Raw genomic sequence first — 26717 nt, forward strand, 5'->3', positions numbered from 1 at the left:
AAGGCACAGATAGAGAGTTAGGAGATTCTTACGTGTTCATTTTTAATTGGTCAGTGGCTGTAGTTTTACAGTTACAATACAACTGCTTTGAGTTGAAAATAATATAAAAGAATGAAATGTTTTATATTCAGGGAGGCAAAAACAGTTAGCCTTGTCTCCCGTGCATGTGTTCGCTGCAAAAAAAAATAAATAAATAAATAAAAAGACTATTCTGCTCTGCCAAACTGTGTTATTTGAAGTTATTTGGGTACCTTAACACTTAGAGTATGAGGAGGAAGATAACGCATCCATGAACTCCTGAAGAATGGTTTTAAGAAAGTCTTCCATAGACCTGGAAAAGGAATAACATTTAATTTATAGTGCTTTGTAAAAGTATGCACACAGGACCAAGTCACCGCTTCTAGAATACTACTCAAAAAAAAAAAAAAAAAAAAACCCTTTCCAAAACCCACATATGAAGCCAACAACTTGGTTGAATCAGCCTTGACCCTGCCTGAAGTAACTGCAAGAAACAACCATTGGAAAATAATTTATTCTGACATAGGTTGTCTTCTTAACTTCACAAGAATGAGCAAATGATCAGAACTTATAAAAGAATTTGTTTTGTCAAGAAAATACCCCAAGTTTTCTATAGACATCCAAGGTATGAAGAATCCTTTCTCCCTCCTTTTTTGGTTCTGGAAAGAAGACAGGACAGCTTGGCTTAAAGTAAACATGGATACCATTTTAGGAATAAAAGTGTTATTAGTTCTCACAAAAATCCTATCTTTGTGGTAATTATACAAGGTTGACCACAATTAGAGCTTGCAACTCTGATACTTCTTCTACAGAGGTCAGAACAAAAAGACTGTCTTCCATGTCAAGAACCTCAAGTCAGTCAGATGAGAAGGTTCAAATGGAGTAAAAGTTTTTTTTTAACACAAAATTAAGATCCCAAGGAGGAGCCACCTGTTTTGTAGGAGGCTTCGTATGCAACACCACTTTCAAAAATATTCTGACATGAGACTGAATATAAAGAGAAGGATCCATGGGTAGAAATGTTGAAATGGCCAAACAATTAACCTTAATTAAGGAGTAAGAAAGGACATATGATAGTAATTCATAAGAATAATGCAGAACCAGAGAAACACTAGCCTTGAATGGGTACTGGTTCCTTGCTTAGCAACATGTAGAAAACATTTCTTATTTGTTAATAAGACTTTCTAGTGGCAATTTTTTTTGCCTTCATTAATAACAGCAGCACATCCTCAGAAAAAAAGATCCTAAAAGTTATTAAACCTCTCTCATTAAGGCAGTTAGTTGCACTTGTCTGGTGTCAGGATATAACAAGCAGCCCTGGTCTTCTGTGAGTAAATCCAGTCTGTGAGAAGTTTGTGGTAATTGCCCCTGGCCATTTTCAGAAGAAAGTACAGTTGTGTAAAATCTTTCTATAATGGTACTTGTCCTTCTTTTCACTGCTGCAGTATTCTTAACATCGTTTACAGCCACAAGGCAACCCGACTTCTGGCCAGTATACCAAACCCTTTAGGTTACTGTAGGTATACCATATGTCACTAGTATGCTCCTAGAGTAGTGTAGGTCATAAAAGGGATGTCCAGACATATCCTCCTCAGAACTGACAGCCCCAGCAGGAACGCCAGTCCTAGAAAGGAAGATGTGAGCGGTACATCCAGGAGAAGGAAACATACCAGGGGGATGGAGGGTGGGAGTAAATACTGCAGCAGTGAAGAGAAGGACATTTACCATTATGGTAAGATTTTACACAACTCCACTATGTCCTTCCATTCACTGCTGCAGTATTCGTAACACATGGGAGACTGCAAAAGCTTAGGAAGAACCCAGGGAGGAGGAAGGACCAACAGAGCTCTCAATTAACCCATGCAAAATGGCCCTTGCAAAACTAGCCCTAGCTCTAAATACTACATCCAGCTTGCAATGTTTAGTGAAAGTATGCACTGAAGTCCAAGTAGCTGGTTCAAGAATGGAGTTAGGGTCTAATCCCTTGAAAAAAGCACCAGAGAAAGCAACAGCTGTGATGGAATGAGGCTTAACAGAACAAGGAAGGCTTTTACCATGATGAACATAAAAAGAAATACCTTTAGAACTCCAAGAAGAAATAGTCTGCTTGGAAACAGCCATCCATAAAGACTAGGGTGAAAAGAAACAAAAAGCTGATCAGATTTTCTAACAGTCTTAGTCTTATCCAAGTAAGATTTAAATTGCCTATCCACATCTAAGTTGTGAAGAAGCCTCTCACTAGAATAATGTGGAAAAGGGGAAAAAGGTGGTCAACTGAGCAGACTGATTCAATGACAACTCATTCGCCACCTTAGACATAAAGGAAGGATTAGTACGCAGGGACACACTGCCCTTATGAAAAATAAGAAAAGGGAGGGCAAGCAATAAGAGCCCGAAGCTCAGACACTCGTCTAGCAGAAGTAATGACTAACAGAAGAACAGTCTTCCAGGAACAATGTTGCAAGGAAGCTGAGGCAGCAGGCTCAAATGGAGCCTGAGTCAATTTCTCCAAAACAAAATTAATATCCTAGGGAGGTGAACAGGCTTCCTAGGATGTCTAATATGAAGGACGCATTTAACAAACTGTTTAGCTTCAAATGTAGAAGCTAAAGGAAGAGAAAGGCAGACAAGCAGAAAGAGGTGATAAATGAGCCTCAACTGAAGAGTATACCAAACCATCATTGAGCAATTCACACAAATAAGATAGAACCAAAGGAAAATCCACAGTGAGTAGATCTAAGTTTCTTGGACACCAAATAGAAAACCTCTTCCATTTGGATAAGAAGGACTTCCTGGTATTGGGCTTCCTTGCCTCCTGCAGGACACTAAGCACGTCCTCAGAAAAAAAAGGTGTCTATGTGGAATCAAAATCCTACCACCAACAGAGTCAGCTAAAGAGCAGAAAAGTGAGGATGAATGAGAGATCCCTTATCTTGCTTGAGTAGGTCCACCCTGTGAGGTAACTTGTGGTGATGGCCCTTGGCTGAGTGGAGAAGAAAGAGGGAACCAATACTGCCATGGCCAAAAGAGAGTCACCAGCAAGACTTCTGGAGAATCCTGTTGAACCTTGGACAGGACTTTTGGAATATGAGGAAGGGGAGGGAAGGCATACAGAAACATCTCCTTCCATGAGAATGACAGCACGTCCACCCTTCCACACCAGAGGACTTCAGACCCTAGCACAAAACTGTGGAAGCTGTTTGTTCATGGGGGAGGCAAATAGATCTACTTGAGGAGTACCCCACGGTGGACAATATCCAGAAACGCATTCCTGTGAAGCATACATTTGTGGAATTGAGTCAAGGACCTGTTCAGTGTGTCTGCCATTGAATTTTGAGCTCAAGAAATGAACACTGTGTGAAGGGTCAGCTGATGTTTCACTGTAAGATATCAAACCAGGACTGCCAACCAGCAAAAAGGTAGCACTTGCCCCCCCCCCCCAACCACTCACACACACACACACTTGTTTACATATCAAAGGACTGTAGTGTTGTCTGTGAACACCTTGAGAGGTCCTGGGGAGAGAAGGGGATGAAAAGCTTGCAAAGCCATCATCTCTCTAATGTTGATGTGCTCCTTCTGTTGAAAAGAAGACCAAACACCCTGGACCTTGAGACAGCTGACAGCTGCACCCCCGTCCCACTTTGATCTGAGGCATCTGTGAACAACTCCTGAACTGGGAAAGGTGGATGAATAGGAAGCCCTGGATTTAGGGGAAATTGCTGAAACCACCATTGCAATTCCTCCTTTAGATAGGGTAGAAGAGGAACTAGAAAATCTAGAGGGTGTGCATTCTGTTGCCAGACTGATTTTAGGAACCACTGGAGCTTCTTCATGCGAAGTTTGGCTCTAGAGAACATGGGAATGGTGGATGCCATAAATCCCAGGACTCTCAAACTCAAACACTCCCTGGCCATAATGGAGGGCAGGAGAAGATTATTCTGGAAGTAAACAATGAGTGTCTAAACCTTTGGAAGAGGCAGGGATGCCAGCATAGGCACTGTCTGTATCCTGCACCCCAGGAACACCTGGTCCTGAGAAGGAGTCAGAGAAAACTTTTTGAAATGTATAGTGAACCCCAGAGCTTGTAGAACAGAAATGTTAAAGTGGAGATTTTGCAACAAAACCTCTGGAGAGGATGCCTGGAATAGGAGGTTGTCCAGATAGGGGAAGACCTGAACTCCTTGAAGTCTGCAAAAAGTAATCATAGGTGCTAGGCATTTGGTGAATACCCTTGGCGCAGTAGAAAGGCCAAAGGGCAAAGCAGAGAACTGAAAATGTAAGGAAGCAACAGAGAAATGTAAAAACTTACCCGACAAGGGGATGAATAGGAATGTGGAGGTAAGCCTCCTTGCTCTCCAGAGAAACAGGGAAGGCCTGAGGTAGGAGAGGAAACAAGGTCTGACATGAAAACATTTGAAAAGTGGCACCTTCAGGAAGGTGTTTAGATGATAGAAGTCCAGAATGGGTCTCCAAAGTGCCTTCTTTTCTTGGAACCAGAAACCTTCTGGAGTAAACTCCCTTCCTTCTTTGGGCAGAAGGGACTTCTTGAATGGTGCCTTGAGCCTGAAGTTCCTGAATAACCTATGGAAAAAGATGTAACTGGTCTTGAGGTTGAGGAATGCCCATGAACAGAGGAAGGGATTTCCAAACCATGAATCAGCCTAGGCGAATGATGGAGAGGACCCAAGAGTCTTAGGTAAAGTGTTACCCAAGAGGAAAAGACAGTGACAGATGAAGAGAAAGAGGTCTGTGACTGGGAAGAGATTGGTAGTTAGACAGGCCTGGTTTTGTCACAAGGAAGGGCTGCTCCTGAGCAGGAGTATTTTGAGTGGGCTTACCTGGAGGAACTCTTTTTACCTCCTCTCTTACTTTTTGCTGTGTTTGAGACTGCCTACAAACAAAGGCAGACATAGAAGGATAATTCCATTGAAACTTTTGGGACAGGAGAAACAAAAATATGTTTCAGATCCTGCAACTCCATACCTCTTTCCTGAAGGGACTTGAACAAATCTGCAGCAGCAGTACCACACAAGTACTTATTATTCAGAGCAGCATCCATCAGCTTCACCTCAATGTCATCAGGCAAGTGTTAAAGTTGTAGCCAGGAACATCACCTCAGAACAGAACCAGAAGCTGCAGCTCTGGAAGAAGCATCTGTTGCATCATAACTGCACTTAATGGAGTGTCTAGCTACCTGAGAGGAAGTTCCCAACAGAGACAAGGCAGAAGTCTTAACCTCAAAATCAGAAAGGTCACCTAAAAATTGGCATGTCTGGGAAAGCAAGGCCAAAACATACTTGGTCATGTGAGTGTGATAGTGAATGGCTCTGAAGGCAAGGGTAGCAGAAGTGTAAACCTTCTTGCCCAGCCTTTCCATAGTCCTACTGACCTTATCAGAGGGAAGAAGCTTAGTGGAAGGCAGTAGTTTGAAAAGCTAATTAGAAGCCACAGAAACTACTGTGGGATCAACAGAAGGCCACTTGTGTAAATGTTTGTAGTCCTCTGGCACCTTATAGAAATGGTCAGGTTTCTTAGGGGCAGGGGGTTGGAAATATGGAGCCTGTGAAGCAGAGGAAAAGGCATCCAAAAAGGCAGGCAAAACAGACGGCATGCCAGAGGGTTTAGGGGAATCCATGTGGTGATCAGAGCATCTCTTTTGCACATTAGACACCTGAAAGCAATCCCATTTAAAATACTCCATCATCCTTACAATGGTATTCCCAAAAAAGATCTCTTTAACAGGAGATTCTGTACTAGTGGATTCCTCCTCCTCAGAACCGTGGTCTAAAGAAGAAGGAATCTGTGTGGAGTAGGGCAAGGAGTCTTCATAAGAATCTACATCTTCGTCCAAGGAATCCTGATCTCTGGAAGGGGAAGATGACAAAGGAGGAGCTGAACAGAGACCCCCTAAGGTGGTTTCAGAGCCATAAGGGCCTTAAACAGGCCCTGAGTATAATTCTGCCAATCACTTTGAGGGTCCTTGGGAGCAGGAGATACATGCTCTGTTTTCCATTTCTTTTTTAAATGGATGTCTGCCTTATGAAAAGTAGAAGGCCCAGACATAGGTCTGCACTCCACAATCGTAGTCGACACTTTCTCCTGTGGAGCACCCTCAGACCCTTTCATAATCACAAGCCATGGTTTCCTGAGATAAGCATTTAAGACATTGATTCTCTAGACAAATTTTGAAGAAGGAAATGTGACTTCTGAGTGTTTTAGGGACAAAGGCCTGACAAATACTGCAAGATGTATGGTCATAAGCGGCCCCCAACAAAACAAACACTGCTTGTGGCAATCCTTATGGGGAATTTGTCTCCCACAATTGCATTTTCCCCTTCTGGATGACATTAACCACAAATATCAACAAAATGACCAAAAACAAGGAAAACCACCCCAACGGGGCACTAATTTGAGCCAAGATACACCACAGCAACACAACAACAACTTCGGCAATCAGACCAACAATCAAAGGATGGCATTTGGACTGGCCGCAAAAAAAGTTCTGAGGAAGGTAAGCTAAGGCAACCTAAAGGCTTTGGTATACTGGCTGGAAGTTGAGTCATCTGTTGGCTATATCCCATGTGTTAAGAATACTGCAGCAGTGAATGGAAGGACATCCTTAGCTGCCTGTGCCAGAATGCAGTCACCACAATGATCTTTGATTCAGTTTCCATTTGTGACGGTTTGTCTTGGTCCTGCTCAGCTTATTTGCCACACAATTTTGCTTTAATCAGATGTAAAATGTATGTAGAGTGAGACTGTGCTGAAAGGCTATAGCCCAGGCTACCATGGGGCTAGTCAGCAAACAGGATAAGATCTGGTTCCCACTTGCTTGTACATGTACCACATCACTGTGACTGTCTGTAAACACTTGTAGAGGACCGAGGCACCACAGACGACTGACAGAGATTAGATTAGCATTTATAATAGCTAACATCTCTTTTGTGTGCGTGTGTGTGTGTGTGTGTGTGTGTGTGTGTGTGTGTGTGTGTGTGTGTGTGTGTGTTTTGGTCTGACTTTTTTGTTCCAAAGACCCTGCATTTTTACTCCCATTGAAGCTGCTCCACAAGCAAAGTCTGACACATCTGTAGTGACTGACTGCTAGAGCAGAAGGGAGAATGGGAGACCTGCATTCTGAGAAATCTGGTGCTTCCACCATAATCTCCTTTTTCACAAATCCAAAAACTGGAATCTGAATAGTCAGGGAATTCTGATGTTGTTGCCATAGAAGAGCAGGTACCATTGCAACTTTCTCATGTGGAGTCTTGCAAGCAGTATCATGAGTATCATAGCTGCCACAAGACTCAAATTCCTGAGGAATTCCTTTTCTGAGAAGGAAATCTGAGTGGAATACCTAAGGAAAACATCTAAATCATAGGAGTTCACATTGCTTTTTCATATGGAAGAAAAGCTCTTTGAACTGAGGTGACTATCATACACCCCAGGAAAGCAATCCTGTGAGAAGGGGTCAGAAAAGACTTCTAAAAGTTCTCTTGGAAAACAGCTTGTGTACGAGATTCCTTAATCAAGTGAAATTCCTCATACTTTGAAAAAAAACTCTGTAAAGATAAGAAAATTATCTAAATAAGGGAGAAAGAATAATTGTGTAAAATCTTACCATAACCATAGATGTCCTTCTCTTCTATGTTGCAGTATTTTTTACATATGGGTTGTATTCCACCAATCAACCCGACGTCCGGCTTGCATACAAACGTTAAGAGCCAACTGCCTGTATGTGGGATGTTGCATGAAGAGAGTGTGAACATCAGCCATAAAAAGGGACGCCCGCACATACAATCTTCAGAATAAGAAAGCCCCATAAGGAAAGGAATCCAAAAGGAGCCTAAAGAGATAATCCTAGAAAAGCGAAAGCTGTAGGGGGAAGGTGGGAGGGATAAAATATTGCAACTGCAACACAGAACAGAAGGACATCTATGGTTATGGTAAGATTTTACACAACTATTCTGTGTCCTTCTATTCAATGTTGCAGTATTCTTTACATATGGCAGAGTGACAAAGCTACAAAGGGATCCAGGGTGGAGGCTAGAGTAGGAAAAAGTTAACGAGGAAGCACTTTCCCAGAATCCATGGAGGGCTGCCCTGGCAAAACCTGCCCTGGACCTGGAAACAGTATCCAATTTGTAATGTTTCGTAAAGGTATGAACAGATGACCAAGAAGCAGCCTCCAGGATGGAATGAGCATCTAGACCTTTTGAAGAAGGCCCCAGAGGATGCAACTGATCTAGTGGAATGGGCCTTCACAAATGCGGATAAAGACTTCCTATGGAATTCACAGCAAAACACAACAGTCTTAGAGATCCACGTGGAGATGGTTTGTTTGGATACAGGCAAACCTAGAGCCTTGGGATGAAAGAAAACAAAAAGTTGGTCAGACCTCCTAATAGACTTAGTTTTGTTCAGATAAAATCTTGAGTTGTCTACAAACATCCAAGGTATGCAACACTCTTCTCACTGGAAGACTGTGGAGAAAGAAAAAAGGTAAACAGTTGGATGGACTGATTAAGAGACAACTCATTCACCAATTTGGGCATGAAGCTTGGATTAGTTCTCAACGATACTCTGTCCCTATGAAAAACTAGGAAAAGGGGGGAAGCCATCAAACCCTGAATCTCAGATACCCTTCTAGCAGAGGTTAAAGCTACTAGAAGCACAGTTTTCCATGTGCATAACTTTGGAGAAGCAGAAGCTGCTGGTTCAAAAGGAGCCTGAGTAAGCTTTTCCAGCACACAGTTAAGATCCCAAGGAGGAGGAACTGGTTTCCTGGGGGGGGGGGGGGGCTTAAATGTAGAATGCCTTTAAGAAAAAGCTTAACTTCTAACCTGGAAGCTAAGGGAGGAGTTAAATGCAAACAGGCAGACAAGGCACAGCAATGGACTTTAACTGAAGAATAGGAAAGACCACTGTTAAGCAACTCACACAGGTAGGAAAGTATTAATGGAATATCTGCACCAAAAGGATACTCCTTCCTTTTTTGGGAAAAAATGGAAAATCTTTTTCACATGGAAGGCTAAGATTTTTCTAGTATGGAGTTTCCTGGCCTCCTGCAAACCCATACCACACCCTTAGAGAGTAGGTACCTGAAAGGGATCAAAAGTTGATCACCCACAAGGTTAGCTGTAGGGTTGACACATGGGGGTGAATCAATGGCCCTCTGTCCTGAGTGAGTAGGTCCATCCGATGAGGTAACTTGCAGTGATGACCTCTGGCTAATTGCAGAAGAGGGAACCAGTGCTGTCTTGGTCAAAAGGGGATCACTAGCATGATTTTGGCTTTCTCTTGTAGGATTTTCAACAGGACTTTATGAAGGGGAAGGGGGGGAAATGCATAGAGAAATATTCCCTTCCAAGCGAAAGATACAGCGTCCACCTTCCACACTTGAGGGTGAGGGACCCTTGCACAAAAGCAAGGAAGTTGTCTGTTCATAGGGGAGGCAAAAAGGTCCAGTTCTGGAGTACCCCACACTGGTGAACTAGACCCAGGAACACATCCCTGTGAAGCACCCACTCCTGAGACTGTCATAGATTTGCTTAATGTATCTGCCACAGAGTTCTGAACAGAGGGAAGGTAGACAGCATGCAGAGTCACTTTGTATTGTGTAGCCAATTCCCAAGCCTTGATGGCCAGGCAGCAGAGAAGGTAAGATTTTGTGACCCCCTGCTTGTTTATATATCAAAGGACCATGGTATTGTCTTTGAGGACCTTGAGGGGTCCAGGCTGAAAGTGAAAGGTCTGTAAGGCTAGAAGTACAACCCTCAATTCTCTGACCAAAGACCCTGAACTTTCCTGGAAGCAAAGGTTGCCCCCCCCCAAATCTGAGGCATCTGTCAAAATTTGCTGAACTGGTTGAGGTATCTGAAGAGGTAGGCCAGGGTTCTGACTGAGTTGCTGTATCCACACAGGTAACTCTTTTTTCAAGCAGGGGAATCAAGACATCTAATGAATGAGCATGCTGGGACCAAACTGTCTTTAGAAACCACTGGAACTTCTTCATGTGTAGCTTTGCAAAGGGCAGCATGGGGATAGTACAAGGCCATGAACCCCAGCAATCTCAGAAACTCCCTGGCCATGACAGATGGGAGAGGCAGAACAGCCTCCAATAAGGCCTTGAGATAAGCTACTTTCTGTATAGGAAGAAAAAGCACCATCACGTTTGTGCAGCACCTGTACCCCAGGAAAATCAGGTCCTGACTTGGTAGAAGGAAGGATTCTTTGAAATTTATTGAGAAACCCAGGGCCTGCAGAAAGGAAATAGCTATGTTCAGATGCTGGATTAACAAATTTGGACTGTTGGCCAAAAAGAGCAGATCGTCCATGTAAGGGTATACTTGTAGGCCTTTTAGTTTCAAATAGGCAATAGCTGGGGCCAGGCACTTTGTGAATACCCTTGGAGCAGTAGAAAGGCCAAAGGGCAAGGCAGTAAACTAACAGTGCAAGGAACCCACCGAAAAATGCAAAAACTTCCTGAAGTGAGGATGAAAAGGGATATGCAGGGATGCATCCTCTAGATACAGGGAAGCCAAGAAGGCTTGAGGAAGGACCAGGGAAAGGAGAGCAAGAACTGAGGGAAACAGATGTAGTTGACTGGAGGGGGGGGGTTAAGGTATTCCCTGAAAGGGAGGGAGTCTCCCCCAAGTGATAAAGTACCTGCTTCGGATAACTGAAATCACCCAGAAATCCTGAGTGATTTTCATCCAAGCAGAAAAGGAAAGGAAGAGGCGAAGAGACAAGGGGGTGTGACTTGAAAGGGTTACACTTTATAATCTGGAAATACTGAAATGTTGAATTTCAGTATTTCGAGACTATAAAGTCGAAAATGTAGTTACGTGAAACTGCATAATAGCGAATGTGGAAATGTCAAATTTGCCATTATGTGTTCGCGTACGTGACGTGTGGTTTGTAGATTTAGCTGGGGTTTGAGGTAAGTGGTGTGTTTGTAAGGGTATTGGGTAGGGATTTTAGTGTGTGTGTGTGTGTGTGTGTGTGTGTGGTGGTGAGTTTTGTGTGTTTGTTGTGTTTAGTGCGACCTCTGACTTAGTATATATATCAGTAGGGGTGGTGGTGCTGCCCCCCACATGGGGGTGCAGGGGGTGCTTGGCCCCCTGCTTTTAGCAATATTGTTTGTGTGCATGTTAGTTTTGTGGTGTTTGTGTTGGTTTGTTTTTTTGTAGTGTCGGCAGGTAGGTGTATTTGTGTGGTGTAGTGTTTTGTTTGTGTTACGTTCGTGGTTTTAAAATTTCAGGTTTTTGATTTTTCAGCGTTATAGTCTCGAGATACTGAAATTCGATATTTCAGTATTTCGAGATTATAAAATGAATCCCTTGAAAGAAGAAGCAGAGTGTCACAGAGGACCTATTCTGGATGGAAAGGGTCCGAGAGGGAGCAAAAGCAGCAGGAATAACAGCTTTAGTTTGTGGGTGTCTCCTAGAAGGCTTACGAGACCTAGCTCCAGAAGGTGCAGAAGTGGAAGAGCGAGCAGGTTTCCTGACAAAAGGAGTTTTGGCAGAAAAAATCCTATGAAATTTTGGGACTGGAGAAACAAGTAAGTGTTTCAAATCCTGAAGCTCCTTATTTTCCTGCAGTGATTTAAATAACTCTGCAGCTGCTTTACCAAATTGGGGGGAATTATCTAGAGAAGCCTCAAGCAATTCTGCCTTTATGTCATCAGGGAGTGCCTAGAAAGGTAACCAGGAATGCCCTCTCAGAACAGACGCAGAAGTTGCTGCTCTAGAAGATGCCTCAACTGCATCATAACTGCACTTGAATGAGTGTCTAGCTACTTGGGAGGAGCTGATAAAAGTGAAAGGGCCAATGATTTAGCCTCTGTTTCAGGCAATGGGGAAAGAGCCTGGGTAGCCTGAGTGAGCAAAGCCAAAGCATACTTAGACATGTGTGTTTGATAATTTATGGCCCTGATAGCCAAGGTGGAAGTGGTATAGACCTTCTTACCCAGACTTTCTAAAATTTTAATTTCCTTATCAGAAGGAATCAGTTTAGTTGAGAGAGACAGCCTAGAAGATTTATCGGAAGCAATGGAAACCACAGTAAGGTCAGCTGAGGGATATTTAAAAAGAAACTTGCAATCCTCAGGGACCTTATAGTAGCAATCAGGTCTTTTAGGAGCAGGGGCCTGTGAACCAAGGGTCTTGGATGCTGCCTTAAAGGCATCTAAGAAGGCTGGCAGGACTGATGGAACTGCTGATGGAGCTAGGGCGTCCAGCTGGAGTAGCTCATAGTATCTTTTTTGTTCTTCTGAGATCTGAGAGGAATCCCACTTGAAGAAGTCCCTCATTTTATTAATAGTTTCCCCAAAGAAAAGCTCTTCCATGGGAGAGTCACCCCCATTAGACTCATACTCTGGGGAACCATATTCCAGAGGAGAAGGGATCTGGGTGGAATATGCTAGGGAGTCTTCATTTGAGGAAGACTCCTCAGAATCAGTGTCATGAATATGGAATTCCACAGACTGCCCTGAAGAAGGTGCATAGGACCCTGATGGTAGCACTGGGAATAAGAAGGCCGGGCAGACTACAGAAGAAGCCAGAGCTGGAGGCCTAAAAGCCATCAGAGCCTTAAGACCCTGTGAAAAAACTTCCCAATCTGACGTTGGGGTAGGAGGAGCAAGAACATGCTTAATGTTTTGCTTCTTTTTAACATGTTTTTCCCTTTGGGGAGAAATGGCAGATGTAGGCTTTACCTCCGACACCTCCCGAGACAATGGAGGTGGAACAGTCCCAGAGTCTTCTGCAAAGAAGAGCTGCGGTTCCCCCAAGTTGTCTGAACTGGATGTCTGCACAGCCTTGAATGTGCTAGGATCTGCACTCCAGATGGCTTCCAAACTCATGCCTGCCGAGAGCGTGTACCCTACCTCCGGCCGCACTGCCAGGTTTTCTTCAACCTCAAGGGGTACGCCTGAGGGAGTAGGCGCATCTAAAGAGGATCCAGGCTTAGCCTTGCTAACCTTCCTCTTAACAGACATCTCAGAAGCACTCGTAGAATCTTCCATAGCATCCCTAGCCAGACATCTGAGGCGTTCACTTTCTAAATAGAGATTCAAGGCAGACAGACGACTGCGCAATGTTTTAGGAACAAAGGCCTGAAGAACAGAGCAGGCCCAGTGGTCGCGATTAGGCCCTAAGCAAAACAAAGCTTGTGAATATCTTTATGTGGAATTTGCCTTCCATGCCTACACTTGCCCTTTCATGGATGACATTAAAAAACAAAATGCAGTAGCAATATAATAAGTCCCCTATAGGGTACTTATCTGAAGCTGGAAGACAACACCAACAGTATCCAACAGCAGACCGAATGTATGAGTCAACCTTTCCGAATGGCGGTGAAAAAGCTCTGAAGACTGTATGTGCAGATGTCCCTTTTATGGCTGACATTTACTGTGCCTTCGTGTGATGTCCCACGTACAGGCAGTGACTCTAAGCTTTTGTATACAAGCTGGACACTGAGATGACTGGCAGAATACAACCCATATGTAAAGAATACTGCAACACTGAATAGAAAGACATTGTGAATATCTTGCAATCTGTAATAGGCCATCACAGGAGTCAGACACTTTGTGAACAGACACGGGTAAGGCAGAGATCTGATAAGGTTTTCTTTCTATGCCCAAATTAGATTAACAAAGGCTTGAAATATGAATCTATATGAATGTGATGATATGCATCTTTTAAAACTAAGGTCACTAGGAAACTCAAATGGGAAATGAAGGATAACAAGTTATAAACTGACAACATCTTCAATGTGGCCACTATCACAAACTGAGTCTGAAATGAAAGATCCATAACTGGCCTCCATGAAGCATCTTTCTTTGGCACCAGAGACATCCTTGAATAAAACCGTTCTCCTAACTGAGGAGCAGGAATAGCTTCTCCTACTCACTGAACCAGCATAAGTTGGATGAAAGGAGGGGAAATAATTTGGTGTGGCAGATGAGGGGGAATCCCCTTAAAAGGAGGGAAAGACTATTACTGCCATCTGTAACCTTGAGTTATTCTCTAAACCCATCTGTCTGAAACAACCTGTTGCTAAAGACAGAACACGGAGGGTCAGACTTTTTGGAAGAATTAAGAGACTGCCAGGTGCATGGGGGAGAGGAAGGAAATGCATTACAGAGTCATTTAGACTTATTAGCCTGTCCTTTTCCAACCTTTTTGGAAGCTCCTCGCCACAGTCTTAAATGTCCGCTTACCAGCTGATTGCCGAGATGGTTTATTTAGTCTTTTATTGAAAGCAGAAGATGGAATGCTGAATCCCTTTGAAAACTTGTAAGGGGGAGGTTTGAAAATCTGAGACATTCCCTGCATCAGCTTGCCTCTCTCATCACTTTTTTAATGGCAGCAGGTCCAAGAACTAGTTTTCTATTCCTAGGATAATTCAAAATTTTGTTTCTGACATCCTCAGGGAGGGTTTGAGAATAAAGACAGGTAAATCTCCTCCTAAAAGTTTCAATGGCAGCTGCCCTGGAAGTGGCGTCGGCCAGAGTCATATGCACATTTTCAACAATGGGTGGTCACCTGAGAAACATAAGAGACTGAGTTAGCAGCTGTCTCCTCACAAAAGGCAACAGGTGCCAAAATATTCCTTATATTCTCAAAACTAACAAGTATAAACTTCAACATGAGCTCTGATAGTTGAGAAATCGAAAAACAAGTGCTGAAGAACACACTTTTTCCCTAAACCTATCAAAAGCTTTCCCAACCTTGTCAGAAGGTGAGGTGTTAGCATTAATCAAATGTTCAGCAACATCTGGGTTTACTAAATCAGTATCTGCTGGGTCAGATTTAGGATGAGTGTATACAAACTTTCGTACGAGGCAGCAGGCTGACTGGGAAATTGCAGGATGACAAAACAATCCACCCAAAGCAGAACACAAGGAGCAGGAGTAGGTTCCAGAAATTTCAGTTGTAACACATCATGTTTTCTGAGGGACTGAGAACCATCACTGTTGTCCACTGAGGCAATTGACTCATTCTAGAAATAATCTCAAAGAAAGAGAATCCTTCAAAGGGACTGCCCAAAGTCATTCTCTTCAGAATCTGGGTCAGAAGTCTGTGCAGATGTGACCATACTCTTGTGTTTTCATACTCATTTTGATGTTCAGTCTCTTGAATCTCTTAAGAAAATAAGGAATCCCTTTTTCTTTTACCAGAAAATAAATTACAGAAACGGTTAAAAGAGAAGCCCAATACAATACTCCTGTGCAGTGTCACCGATTTAGGGGAAGATATATGTTTAATTTTCTGTTTCTTTTTGACAGGAATGTCTGAAGAAATACTCAGAAATGGCAGCATTAACCTCCCTAGGGATGGGCACAGCTTTCTGGTTAAGTACAGAGGAATTCTCTGGCTTTTCCCCCAGGACCAATGAGTAGCTCTCCCCTGCTTGCCAATGGCACACCAACAGCCACAGAGGACATGTTAACCCCAGTTTCATGGTAGTTCAAGGAATCACCAGTACGATGTAAAGAAAAAAGATGAGTAGCCCAAGAGGCCAGCTTTGGCCACAGCAGAGTCACCTACCTGAGGCTGAAGCATTTTATTAGCCTACTCTTTCTGTAGCTGGAAAGGTAACAAAGGAACCATAAGGTTGTTCCATGATTAAGATGAGAAGAAAAATGTGCCTGATTTCCAGGGAAGCTTAAGAGGAATAGATGGTAAAACAGGCAAGTTGTAAAAATAATTTTTCTTCCATGAAACACAGTAAAAGGCCCTTTAAAAACTTCTTGGTCCCAAAAAGTAAAACACTACCAGTTTCACCACAGAAAAAGCAGTTTAAAATAAGTTGTAAAAGCTTTTTACCACAAAAGCAGAAAAGTAAAGTTACTGTTTAAACTAAACAAAAGTTGCATGACAATCAATAACACTTTTTTCCTAGGTTAGATATAAATATTTTTCAGAAAATCTAAGTTTTCTGTCAGTAAAATTAAAGTGGCCATTTTTTTCTCTTAAGGGAACTTATCTGCCCAGCAATGGCACAGCAATAGTTAACTGTTGGTTCTTGAAAGCCCGCAGAGAGCACTCTTTTTGGTGGTAGGAAAGCTACAAAAGGCTTTGCTGCCCAAACCTGATTTTAGTTGGCTTAGCATAGACTATGGAAGCAGTGATTAATATCAGTATCAATAATTATCACTACACTTCCCAAAAAGTGGCCTGCACTGCACCACAGCTCTTCTGTTATAATCATCCTAGAATATACCAACATTACTGGAAGTCATTTATTCACCTGTGCAGCCCTCATTCTTTCTCTCATTTCCCAACATTTCATCCCTTCTCAAGTGTTCCTCAAGTGCAACTGGCACAATATGTCCAAATGCATCTATGGTCAGCAAACACTTGCAAGTGAGTGACTGCTTTAAATAAACACATGTATTTATATATATATATATATATATATATATATATATATATATATATATACACACACATTTACTCAACTCACACACCTAGGTATAAAGTCTTCCCATCCAAGTCAGTCTGGCATTCAGATTCAAAAGGTACCCATTCATTATTTCATACTGAAATTCAACTTTGTGTTCCTGTTAATGGTGACATACTTTTTGCAAACACAATGGGCCAGATTCAATAAAGCTTACACCAAGTTTATTTTATTTATTGACATTTGTTAACTGGGTTAGTTCAAATGAGTCAGGGGCCCATTTTCAGTGGAGACTCAAGGAGAAAAGCTCAAGACGTTTTACATATTTTTACAATAAAAATCAAATCAAAAATAAAAATAAGAGTAAAAAATTAAAACCACCATGAAACATAAGAAAATCAACAGAGAATATATGTACACTAAGAAGGTTAAATAACAATTGACAGGTCTCTAGAATATCACACATGAAGTACATATAAAGGGATAAGCCATTCAATCAAATTTTTTTTTAAATAAAGATATATATTAATATAAATGCTATGGAAGTGAGGGGAGAGGGGGGTATAAAGGTACACGAGGCAAGTACAAGTAAGAGTAGAACAGGGAAAACAAGTTAAAGTTGAGAAGAGGATAGATCACGTGGGGTTTAGACAAGGGCAGGACCATGTACTCTGAAGAAAAATTGTAAGTTTTTTTTGAACAGGTGGTTTTATTGATGTACATGATATGCTTTCAAGAACATTCTTATCACACTTTTGTGCTTTCTAATCATTCAGAAAGATTACACTAAGTGTACATGTAGTCTACACTTTGTGATAACCTTTTTGAATCCCTGTCAATATTTAAAGCTGCAACAATATCAACAGAAAAAGTAAAATTAGGAGGAAGAAGGTGTGAGTTATGTTTGTGTTGTCTGTGCACTCAGAATGGTGTATACTTCTTGTAGGTATTACTGAATTCCGGGGAATGTCTAATAACTTGATTACTTACTGTGCTACAAAAAGGGACAATACACAGAACTACTAATAGGTTCATACTAGGCTATCTGCCCTAGGGCATTTATAAGCCTAGCCAGAATGTGTTTGGCTTTCGCCACCCATTTTAAATTTATTTTGCTATGCCCTTTTTCGAGGTTAGTATACTGTGCCTCTGTCTAACAGTGACACATAAGTGATACCCGGGGTAAACCTACGATCTCCCATCCACTCATCAAGATTCCTCTTGAAGAGAGTCAATGAGGGACTCTGCCTAACCTGGACTGGGATTTTATTCCAGAGTGAAGGGAGCCTCTGGGTTATGAATCTGTCCCTCCAGCATGTCCTATTTATTTCAGTGCTGAGGTTCAAGTCTCTCAAGCGCGTAGCTCGATGGGATTTGGATTTTCTGAGGTGCAGCATGTCCATTAATTCACGGTTAGACATGGCTTTATACGTCAGGCACAGATCGCCTCTGAACAGGCGGTATGCCACTGAGTAGAGCTGGAGTTTCTTTAACCGGGCAGCACATGGCATCTGTTTGAGCCCTTTGATCCTCTTGGTGAGGTACTTTTGGGGTCTTTCCAGTTGCTGCAGGTGTCTGGTAAGGTACATCCCAAAAGGGGCATTGTACTCAATTATGGGCCTGATGAGGGATGAGTAAAGAGGCACGATAACCTCCCCTGATCTAGATGTGAATCCCTTCATGATTAGGTGGGCTATATAAAATGTTTTTCTAACCACTTTGGCCACGTGGTTGTCAAATGTGAGATTGCTATCAACTTAGGTCCCCAGGTCCCTAATTACTTCTTCTGTACTTAATAGATTACCACCTATGTGGTAATTTCTGGGCACTTTGTTTTTGCCAAAGGGGATGACTATACACTTTTTGGCATTTAGCTTGAGGCCATGGCTCTGGCACCAGTTGTCTGTTTCTATGAGGCCCTTTTGAAGGATGCTTGTGTCGGCTGGAGAGTCGATTATGGCGCCCAGTTTGCAGTCATCTGCGAACTTGGTCAGCCACAGTCCTTCCGTGTTGGCTTGTACCTCCGAGAAATATATACCGAACAAGAGAGGTCCCAGGACTGAGCCTTGTGGGACACCACTTGTAACTGGTTTGGAGTCTGACATGGCTCCAACAATTCTAACCATGTGGGTTCTGTCCTTGAGGAGAGTTTCGAGTGCGTGCATCTTGAGGTTTAGACTTCTGGCGTTGAGTAGCATTACTCTTAGTTTCTTATCCCTTGTGATACCTATGGAGGTGGGTTTGTCTTTTGAGCCTTGCCTAAAAAAGGCACTATGGGGGTAGCAAGAGCCTTTGCCAATATCCGAAAGCCCAGGGGTGACAGGTGCAAGCCGTCCCTAGCGAAGCATCATGGCTTGTCGAGCATATCATCCCAAGCTGACAGGCAATGGATCCCCTTTGAATGACACCAGTACTTAAGCCAATTGTTGAAATTGATCATCTTGTCTTCATATTGTGGCATCATTCTTGGTGAGGGTAAGATGCTACTCAAGGTCAGGGTCATACCGGCCTGGGCTACATGCTCAGAGAGCTCCTTTATGTCTCTTTTCATGTAGTTCAGGGAGGTACGTCTCAGGTCATTCACACCAGCATGGACAATGACTGTGTCATATTTGTCCTTGCCTTGGAGTGACCTGAGTGCTTGTGTTATGTGGCGGATCCTAGCGCCCGACAGGCTGCTCTCCATGACCCTCTCCTTGTTCAGCCTGGTGAGCGGGACGTCAGTGTGCCTGACGATAGAGTCACCTATTACAAGTGTATCAGGTGTGTTGTTTAGTCTTAAGGGCTGTGACTGTTCGGCACACTGGCTTTGTGAGATATGTGTTGCACGTGTTTTGTTTTGGGGTAGCAGTTGCTTGGGTGTCTGCTTTGGAGGTCTCTGCTGCTTAGGCAGATCTTTATTTAGACCCTCCGAGTATGTTTTTGTGTGATTATGTGTTTGGTTTGCTGTCGTGGTAGGTCTATGTGAGACTGGAATTGTAGTGAGTGTGGTTTCCTTCTCCTCCTGACTGGTTATACCAGTACTGAGTTGAGAGAGCTTAGCCTCCAGTTTGGCTATATGGTTGCATCTCTCACATGTGTTGGAATTTGTTGGGAGGAGGAGAGGGTTGTCTGTGTACATGAGGCAGTTGTAACATTGCCTCAAGATTCCCAGATTCACCAGCTGGACCGGAGAGGAGATTGACAACTGACCTTTGGACATGCTAGAATAATATTGTGAATTCCTTAATAATTGAAAACAAGGGCCAGTGGGGAGTGAGGGTGTAGTGCTTTTAATTTTTAGTGCTGACTTATATAATTGCTTTAGCGCGCAAGTGCCAGGTAATTTAAGTGCAATGTGTTACAGGTAACTTAAATGCAAAAACGACAAACAGTAACTTTCTTTCTTTCTTAACTTCTGCTCCTTTAGCCACAAAACACACACACACACACACACACACACACACACACACACACACACACACACACACACACACACACTTTAAAATGTGCTCAGGGTTAGCAGAAAAGCTAATTTGGGGCATGAAACTTTTATTTATTTATTTGTTTATTTATTTACATTTGTTGACCGGGAGTGTCCGACTGGACGTAGGTCCATTTTCAGTGGAGGCCTGGGGAGAAAAGCTCCACAGTTAAAATAAACAGACAGTGATTACATAGCGATTAACAATATAACATAGCAATTACTTACAACAGATTTACAGATGAAGAACATAGTACATCAGTAGACAACTACTAAACTACAACTACTAACTTTGTATAACTACAAAAGAAACTTTTAACTTGATGATTGTTTTAATAAAATTGATACCCCAAAATACTTCCAGGGCTAGCAATTTTTACTTAGTATAGAAGAATAACGCCATGGACAGCACAGCAGTGCAGCGGTAGCATTGTCGCCTCACAGCAAGAAGTTATCCTGTTCGATTCTTGGCTGGAGTGCCTTCTGTGCAGAGTCTGCATGTCTTCCCTGCATTTGTGTGGGTTTTCTCCAGGTACTCTGGTTTCCATCCACATTACAAAGACATGTGCCTGGAGAGTTTCTCCCCGGGCCTCCGTTGAAAATTGGCTTTGTTCCAAGTCGGGCTTTCCTGGTAAACAAATGTTAAATAAATAAAATAAATAACCAAATACATTATCTGCTATGGATTTGAAGGAACTGGTGGAGTTTTGCAGTACCCTAGGCAGGCACTTTAAACATAGCTTTCTTGTACTTTCCCATTCATGAACTGTGATTAGATGCAGAGAAACTAATGTATCAATACAGTTAATCAAAATGTGCAAACCACCAGCAAAGAGAAAGCAGTAAGTAAATCTAGATTACACTAAATAGTGAAGATTTTGCTCAACAGCAGTTGCACATCACTCCCACCTTGTTCACTGCCCTGCAGTGATGCTGCACATCTCTAAGTATAACGGAATGCTAAGAGACAAGAGGACCTCATCCACAGCACAATAATGGACAGTAGTTCCCTTACAGCTACCCCCCCCCCCACTCATTTTTGCAGAGCTGTGGAAGCTGCATGACTCATTCATATAAGCCTTCCCTTCTCATAGCCTCCTGCTGCGGTTTGCTTCTAACCCCCTCCCCCTCTCCCAGCCTCCTGCTGTGGTTTGTTTATAACCCCCTGCAGCTATTACACTCCAGGTCTGCACTTGTGATTAGTCTGCAGTGTTAACAATCCACAAAATCCACTGTATGGGCACCAATTACTCAGCCCCATGTTATTCAAACCTAATCAGTGGTGGCACAGTCATGGAAACAAAGCCCTTACAGCACTGTCTTGCATGAAATGTTCACTCAGGAAGCAGATCATACACAGCCCACAAGCTGAGTCCCTGAGTTAGTGCTGTCAAAGCTGAATATGAACACAACAAAAACTGCTACCAGAAAAGCATGGTTAAATCTACACAGCACTATGGCTTTGCAAACCACCCTGTTATCTTTACTACCTCCAGGCATCTTAGACGTCCTTCACCGACATGATCATCTTAGTATTACTCGATGTTCTCCCTTTTCTAAGTTTCTACTACCTTCATGAAAACTTTACTGACAAACTTGCTCCACTATAGAAGCACTATTTTAATGAAAAAAAAATGCATTTTCATATCCGTTACATACAGTTGATCTGATGCTATAATATGGCATTACTACTTGGAGATCCCATTAATCATGAAAATCTATTAACTTTATTTACAACAGTAACAAAGGAATCTAATGGTGTGAAAGCAATGGATATAATGGCATATGTCAAAATAACTACTTTTTTAGATAGTAAGTCTTATACATGCACATGCAGAAAAATTAAAACTGTAATTACCACTACACAGAAAAGCAGCATGCAAGCAGATCTCTACTCAGGGATTAAGCCGACTGATAATCCGACAATTAAGACAAACAATGCAAGCAGTATCAGCAGAGCAAAGGCAATCATCCACTTTTGCTGTTAACACAAAAGAAAAGTGGTTAAAAATGCTACACTGCAAAATAAACAAAAAACAATATTAAGCATTCCAAATAAGGTACTAACATTTACCGTTTTAAAAGACATTTAGTTTCAGGAACAACAGTGACACACAGACTCTTGGACATAAGACACAAACAAAACATATAATTGTTATGAGTTACTCATTTCCACATTAAGCATGTTAGTAATCATTAACGGAGACTGTACTCAGGGTACATGGTCTCCACTTAAAAGAATGAAGGCAAACAGCAAAATTTAGGGCAGCAGCACTGAGAATGAACCACACACCAGCCAAAAATTACATAATGGTACATATTGCTTGGGCTAGCCAACAGCACTCTATGAACCTTAGCTCTTTGTCCCAAGAAACAAAAAATGTGGTAATATTGTCAAAGAGAAAAAAAGATGATAAATCTAAGTACTGAAGGAAAAATTAAAATGATTGTCATACAAAACATATTGGTATAACACCAGAGAACTGTACTACAGAAGCCAAAACAGAAAGGGGAAAACACTAGCAAGACTGCTAAGATCTCAACAGGCTGTAGTAATTTCAGAACACATGGTTTCAGAAAAAGCCTTCAGGTTCTTCCAACATACACCCACAAATCCTACGCATCACAGTATAGGTCAAATCTAACCAGGGAGGACTTAACTATTGGTGTAGTAATAGATGTAGTAATCAATGAGATTGTCAACATTTAAATGAAGGCGCTTGCAGTAACGACTAGTGCAAATTATAAATAAAAAGAAACAAAATGTCAGAAGTTTTTTTTTTTATTTATTTACTTGAGTCTCCCTATGCTTTGTCACTAACTTTCTGTCCCTCTGCCCCTCACTTTCTCCATGACTTCACTGCCAATAAAAATACTCTCTGATGACATGCTGTGTATTCTAAATGTCAACTGGCCTAGAAGTGTCAAAATACAGGGTCATTATTCAAGTCTTGAGGAAGCTAATGATATTCATGGTACTTCATCTCGGTACTTATCTAGCTGCTGAAGCAGTTGTACAATACAACATCTAGCAGCAGCTGTACTGTTCTTGCAACATATCAAAGGCATCTGCAGGAAGGGGCCTCCAGTGATGACCACACATCCCTTCTCACCAAGGGCAGTGCCATGTCTGATACCATCTCTCAAGACAAGAGAGGCTTGATCCCCTAGTACTGACGTCACAAACCAAAACCTGAAAAGCAGGCACTGCAGATGCAAATTTTACTTTATGCCATGAAGACTGCATCCCCAACCCACCAAGGATGTAGGTTTCATTATCTTCCAGTATTTAATCTCCATTACTTTTGAATGACACAGCACAATAAGCAGTCTTGTCTCCAAGGACAGTTCTGGGAGAAAGAATGCATCCAATGACCTCCTGTGAGAAAATATACCTTTTACAGTAGCTACAAGGCAGGGACAGCTATGCACGTCTGCACTTCGGAAGGAAGAACAATATGCATCATAACTGAATCAGTCAGAGAAAAATCTCAAGGCCAGTCAATCAAGACAATATGGAGAACAAAAACTGCATCATCATCCATTTATAGCACAGGTTAGATTATCCTACTGACTAGAAGAAACAGATTATAACTGACATTTATGATTCTGCAGAGAAAAGTACATGATTTACCCTGCTACAGTTATACAATGCAAGACACTTTTTACAGTCAGTTGTAAGCTACTGCCAGATGCAGACAGCACTGTAAATGCGAAGACAGTTAGTTCTTGGACACCAGGCACTGATCTAAGCAGTGCAATAAATGGCCAAAGACATGCATTTATCTCATGCACTCTTAAGAACTATCAAGGAGCTAGATCCCATATGTATGCATGTAGTATGGGTAGTATGGCTTCTAGACACATCACAAGTGGCCAATATATGTGCTGGCTGTGCCCCTTTCTCTGCAATATATAAAAAGCAGGGGGAAAGGATTTCTCAAATTCGCTACTACATGCCTAAGCCTTTAAAGTACACCTCCATAAGCTACAGATGTACAGACTCAGGAAGTGTAGAGCTTGAAAATGGCCCAGCTATTCTTACTTATCTACTCAAACATGCTCACTCTCTTACGAATAAAATAAAAATGACGAGAAGCTAAACTCAAGCAGAAATACTGCAAGGATGTGAGACAGGAAAACCCAGTTTTCCTCAATACTTTTTTTTTTTTGCTCTACCCCTCTTTAATTCAGAGAAGCTCTGCACTTGTCATACAACGAAGCTGTGTTTGCCCCCATGCTATTTTGAGATCAACCCTGGGAGCTGACTCTCAGTCACTACTGAAGCGGGATCTCCTCTAGCCCTCCTGCAAGGAAGGAGAAGGGGTAGCAAACTGCTCACTTCTCCATCCCGTGACCAAGTACTCTGGCATCTGAGCTATTAATCAATCTAGTACTAACAGCAGTGTAGATGGTTACCTTGGCTCTGTATCAACAAACTGGCACAAACTTCCCCCAATACAAATACTGATAAAGCATGTGGACTACACAAAGCACCTTCATAGCTGACCTCAAAAGTTTTTGGGAGGACTGATTTCTTACCACTGTTTAGACCTTACGTTTGTGATACAGCAAATGAAAATAGTTGCTGCAGCAATGCTGGCTATATTTTCGTCTAAAGCCGGCTTAAGACAGGGAGGGCTCTTACTCCATCTTCATGACAATCATAAAAGCCTGACCACTCAATGGAGGAGGAGGAATGACTTTTTAGGCCTCATAACCAGGACATTACTGACTAAACGGCACAACTAAAAGAAGCACATCACAGTAAACAAAAACAAAAATGACAAACAAAAGCAATGCCCACAAAGAGAACAAATTCAGTAGCAAGATACTGCAAATTTCATTAAGAAAATGAACACCGATCTTTGCTACCACTATAAATAAATGGTGCTTACAAGACCAGGTAGTATGATTTTGACTTGAGCACTTCATGATAAAGTAATAAGTGCTACATGAGACCTAAAAAATTGTGCCATACGTTAAGAAAGAAATGTTGCCAACTAGTACTAGAATACAACAGTCACATTTCAAGTGAACACTATTGTCTGTACAGGCAGCAGCAGGGTCCTATATCCTTCCCTCTAAGCTGCTTGCAGTTGCTTGGGCATTTAAAGGAAAAAGTACAGTTATGTAAATACATTTATCTTAACAGTAGATTATCAAATAGATCACTGTTGCAAAATCTGAAGTTGTAAGGGGGTATACTGTGCAAAGGACTGGATGACTGACCAGCTTTCAAAGCTTTAGGACACCTTCCACAAGCCCTAACAGGTGTACATCTTGAGGTGAGTGGTATACAGTCAATGGTTAGGGGCACCAAACCTCCAGAAATGTCTTGCTTCAGAGCAAAGCAGGGTAAAGCTCTGCTACACAGGTATGTGTCAGAAGAAAATAATGACAAAAAACACACAACCTGCCATAACCCAAAAAAAAAAAAAAAAAAAAAAAAAAGGAAGGGGGTTATTAATGCAACAGTGATCCAGGCAAACATCTTCCGTTATGGTAAATTTACTTACACAACTACATTGTATTCATTGTTAGATCACTGTTACAAAATCCTTAATCTATACTGGACACATACCAGAGCTTAGAATGAAAGGGAGAAGGAAGATGGTTCACAATCCAGGAGCCCCTGGAGAACAATCCTAGCAAAACCTGCTGTATACCAGAAATAAAGAATCTAGTTTGTTGTTTGGTAAAGATGGACACAGATGACCAAGTGGCTGACTTTAGTACATTTAGAGAGTTTACCCTTTGCAAAAAAAGCCAAAGTAGTAGCCATAGACCTTACCTGTTAAGGTGAGAATAACAAAAGGCAATAGCTTGAGACAACCATGTAGAAGTGGTCTGCTTTCACAGTGATTGTCCCTTGTCCTTACCTTTGTAGGAAATAAACAGAAGACAAAAATTCCTGAAGGTTTTTGTACTGCCAACATAGTACATGACCTGCATATGGACATTCTGAATATGCAGAATTTCCTCTGACCCCTACTTTTTCTTCTGAACAGAAAAAGAACAATTGCAAGTAAAAACTTACCATAACAGCACTGGTTAGAATGATCACTAATGAAGCAGCTTTAGCTATGTGGGTTATATCCTGCCAAGGATATAACTGCTGGCCCAGCTTCCAAAGCTTCAGCGCACCTTCCACATGCCCAAACTATCAGGCAGCTCAAGCCGAACTGACTAAAAGACAAGTTTGAGAGTAAAACCCTTCAGAGCTTTTCTGCCCAGCAGAGACAGGGGAGGATGAGTCTTGAAAGGGCAATGCTAGAAACAACAAAAAAATAAATGCCCACACTCTGGGGGGGGGGGGGGGCACAAGGGGGATGGAGTGGCTACTGCAGCAGTCATAATTCGAACATCGACTGTTATGGTAAGTTTTACTTGCACATCTATACTATGTTCAGTATATTGATCACTGCTGCAGTATGCTTAGCTATATGGGCAGATTACCTTAGCTAACTACATTTGATATGTGGAAGAAAAAGAGTCCAGGAATTCCTGGAGAATGGTCCTAGCAAAGCTCGACCTGGAGGTAGAGAAAGAATCAGTGTTATAGTACTTTGTAAAAGTATGTCCAGAGTTCCAAGTCACAGCTTCTAGAAAACTTCTAGAATCCAATCCTTTCCAAAAGGCTATTTATGAAGCCAAGGACCTGGTAAAGTGGGCCTTGACCCTGCCTGGAACAGTTTTGTTATGGTGAGTACTACAAAAGATGACAGCCTTAGACAACCATTTGGAAACAGTCTGTTCTGACACAGGTTGTCTCTTCTTCTTGCCTTCACAAGTAATGAACAAGTAATCCAAATATCTGAAAGAT

The 26717-nt window shown here is 42.0% G+C and overlaps 1 protein-coding gene across 2 annotated transcripts in view; it reads right to left on the reverse strand.

Moving 5' to 3' along the window:
- STX2 (syntaxin 2) overlaps positions 1-26717 on the reverse strand; it is a 689827-nt gene that overhangs the window by 151129 nt on the left and 511981 nt on the right. Inside the window, exon 7 of one of the 2 annotated variants that reach the window (XM_044068757.1) lies at positions 21734-21872. The exons of the other annotated variant lie outside the window; for it this stretch is intronic. Within the exon in view, the coding sequence (XP_043924692.1) occupies positions 21783-21872 (90 nt within the window). The 3' untranslated portion in view covers positions 21734-21782. Of the gene's footprint in view, positions 1-21733; positions 21873-26717 lie in introns of those variants that run through there. 2 annotated transcript variants of the gene reach the window in all.

This window comes from Protopterus annectens, chromosome 4.part0 (assembly GCF_019279795.1).
Source record: "Protopterus annectens isolate FY-2018-M chromosome 4.part0, PAN1.0, whole genome shotgun sequence".
NCBI classification, from domain to species: Eukaryota; Metazoa; Chordata; order Ceratodontiformes; family Protopteridae; genus Protopterus; species Protopterus annectens.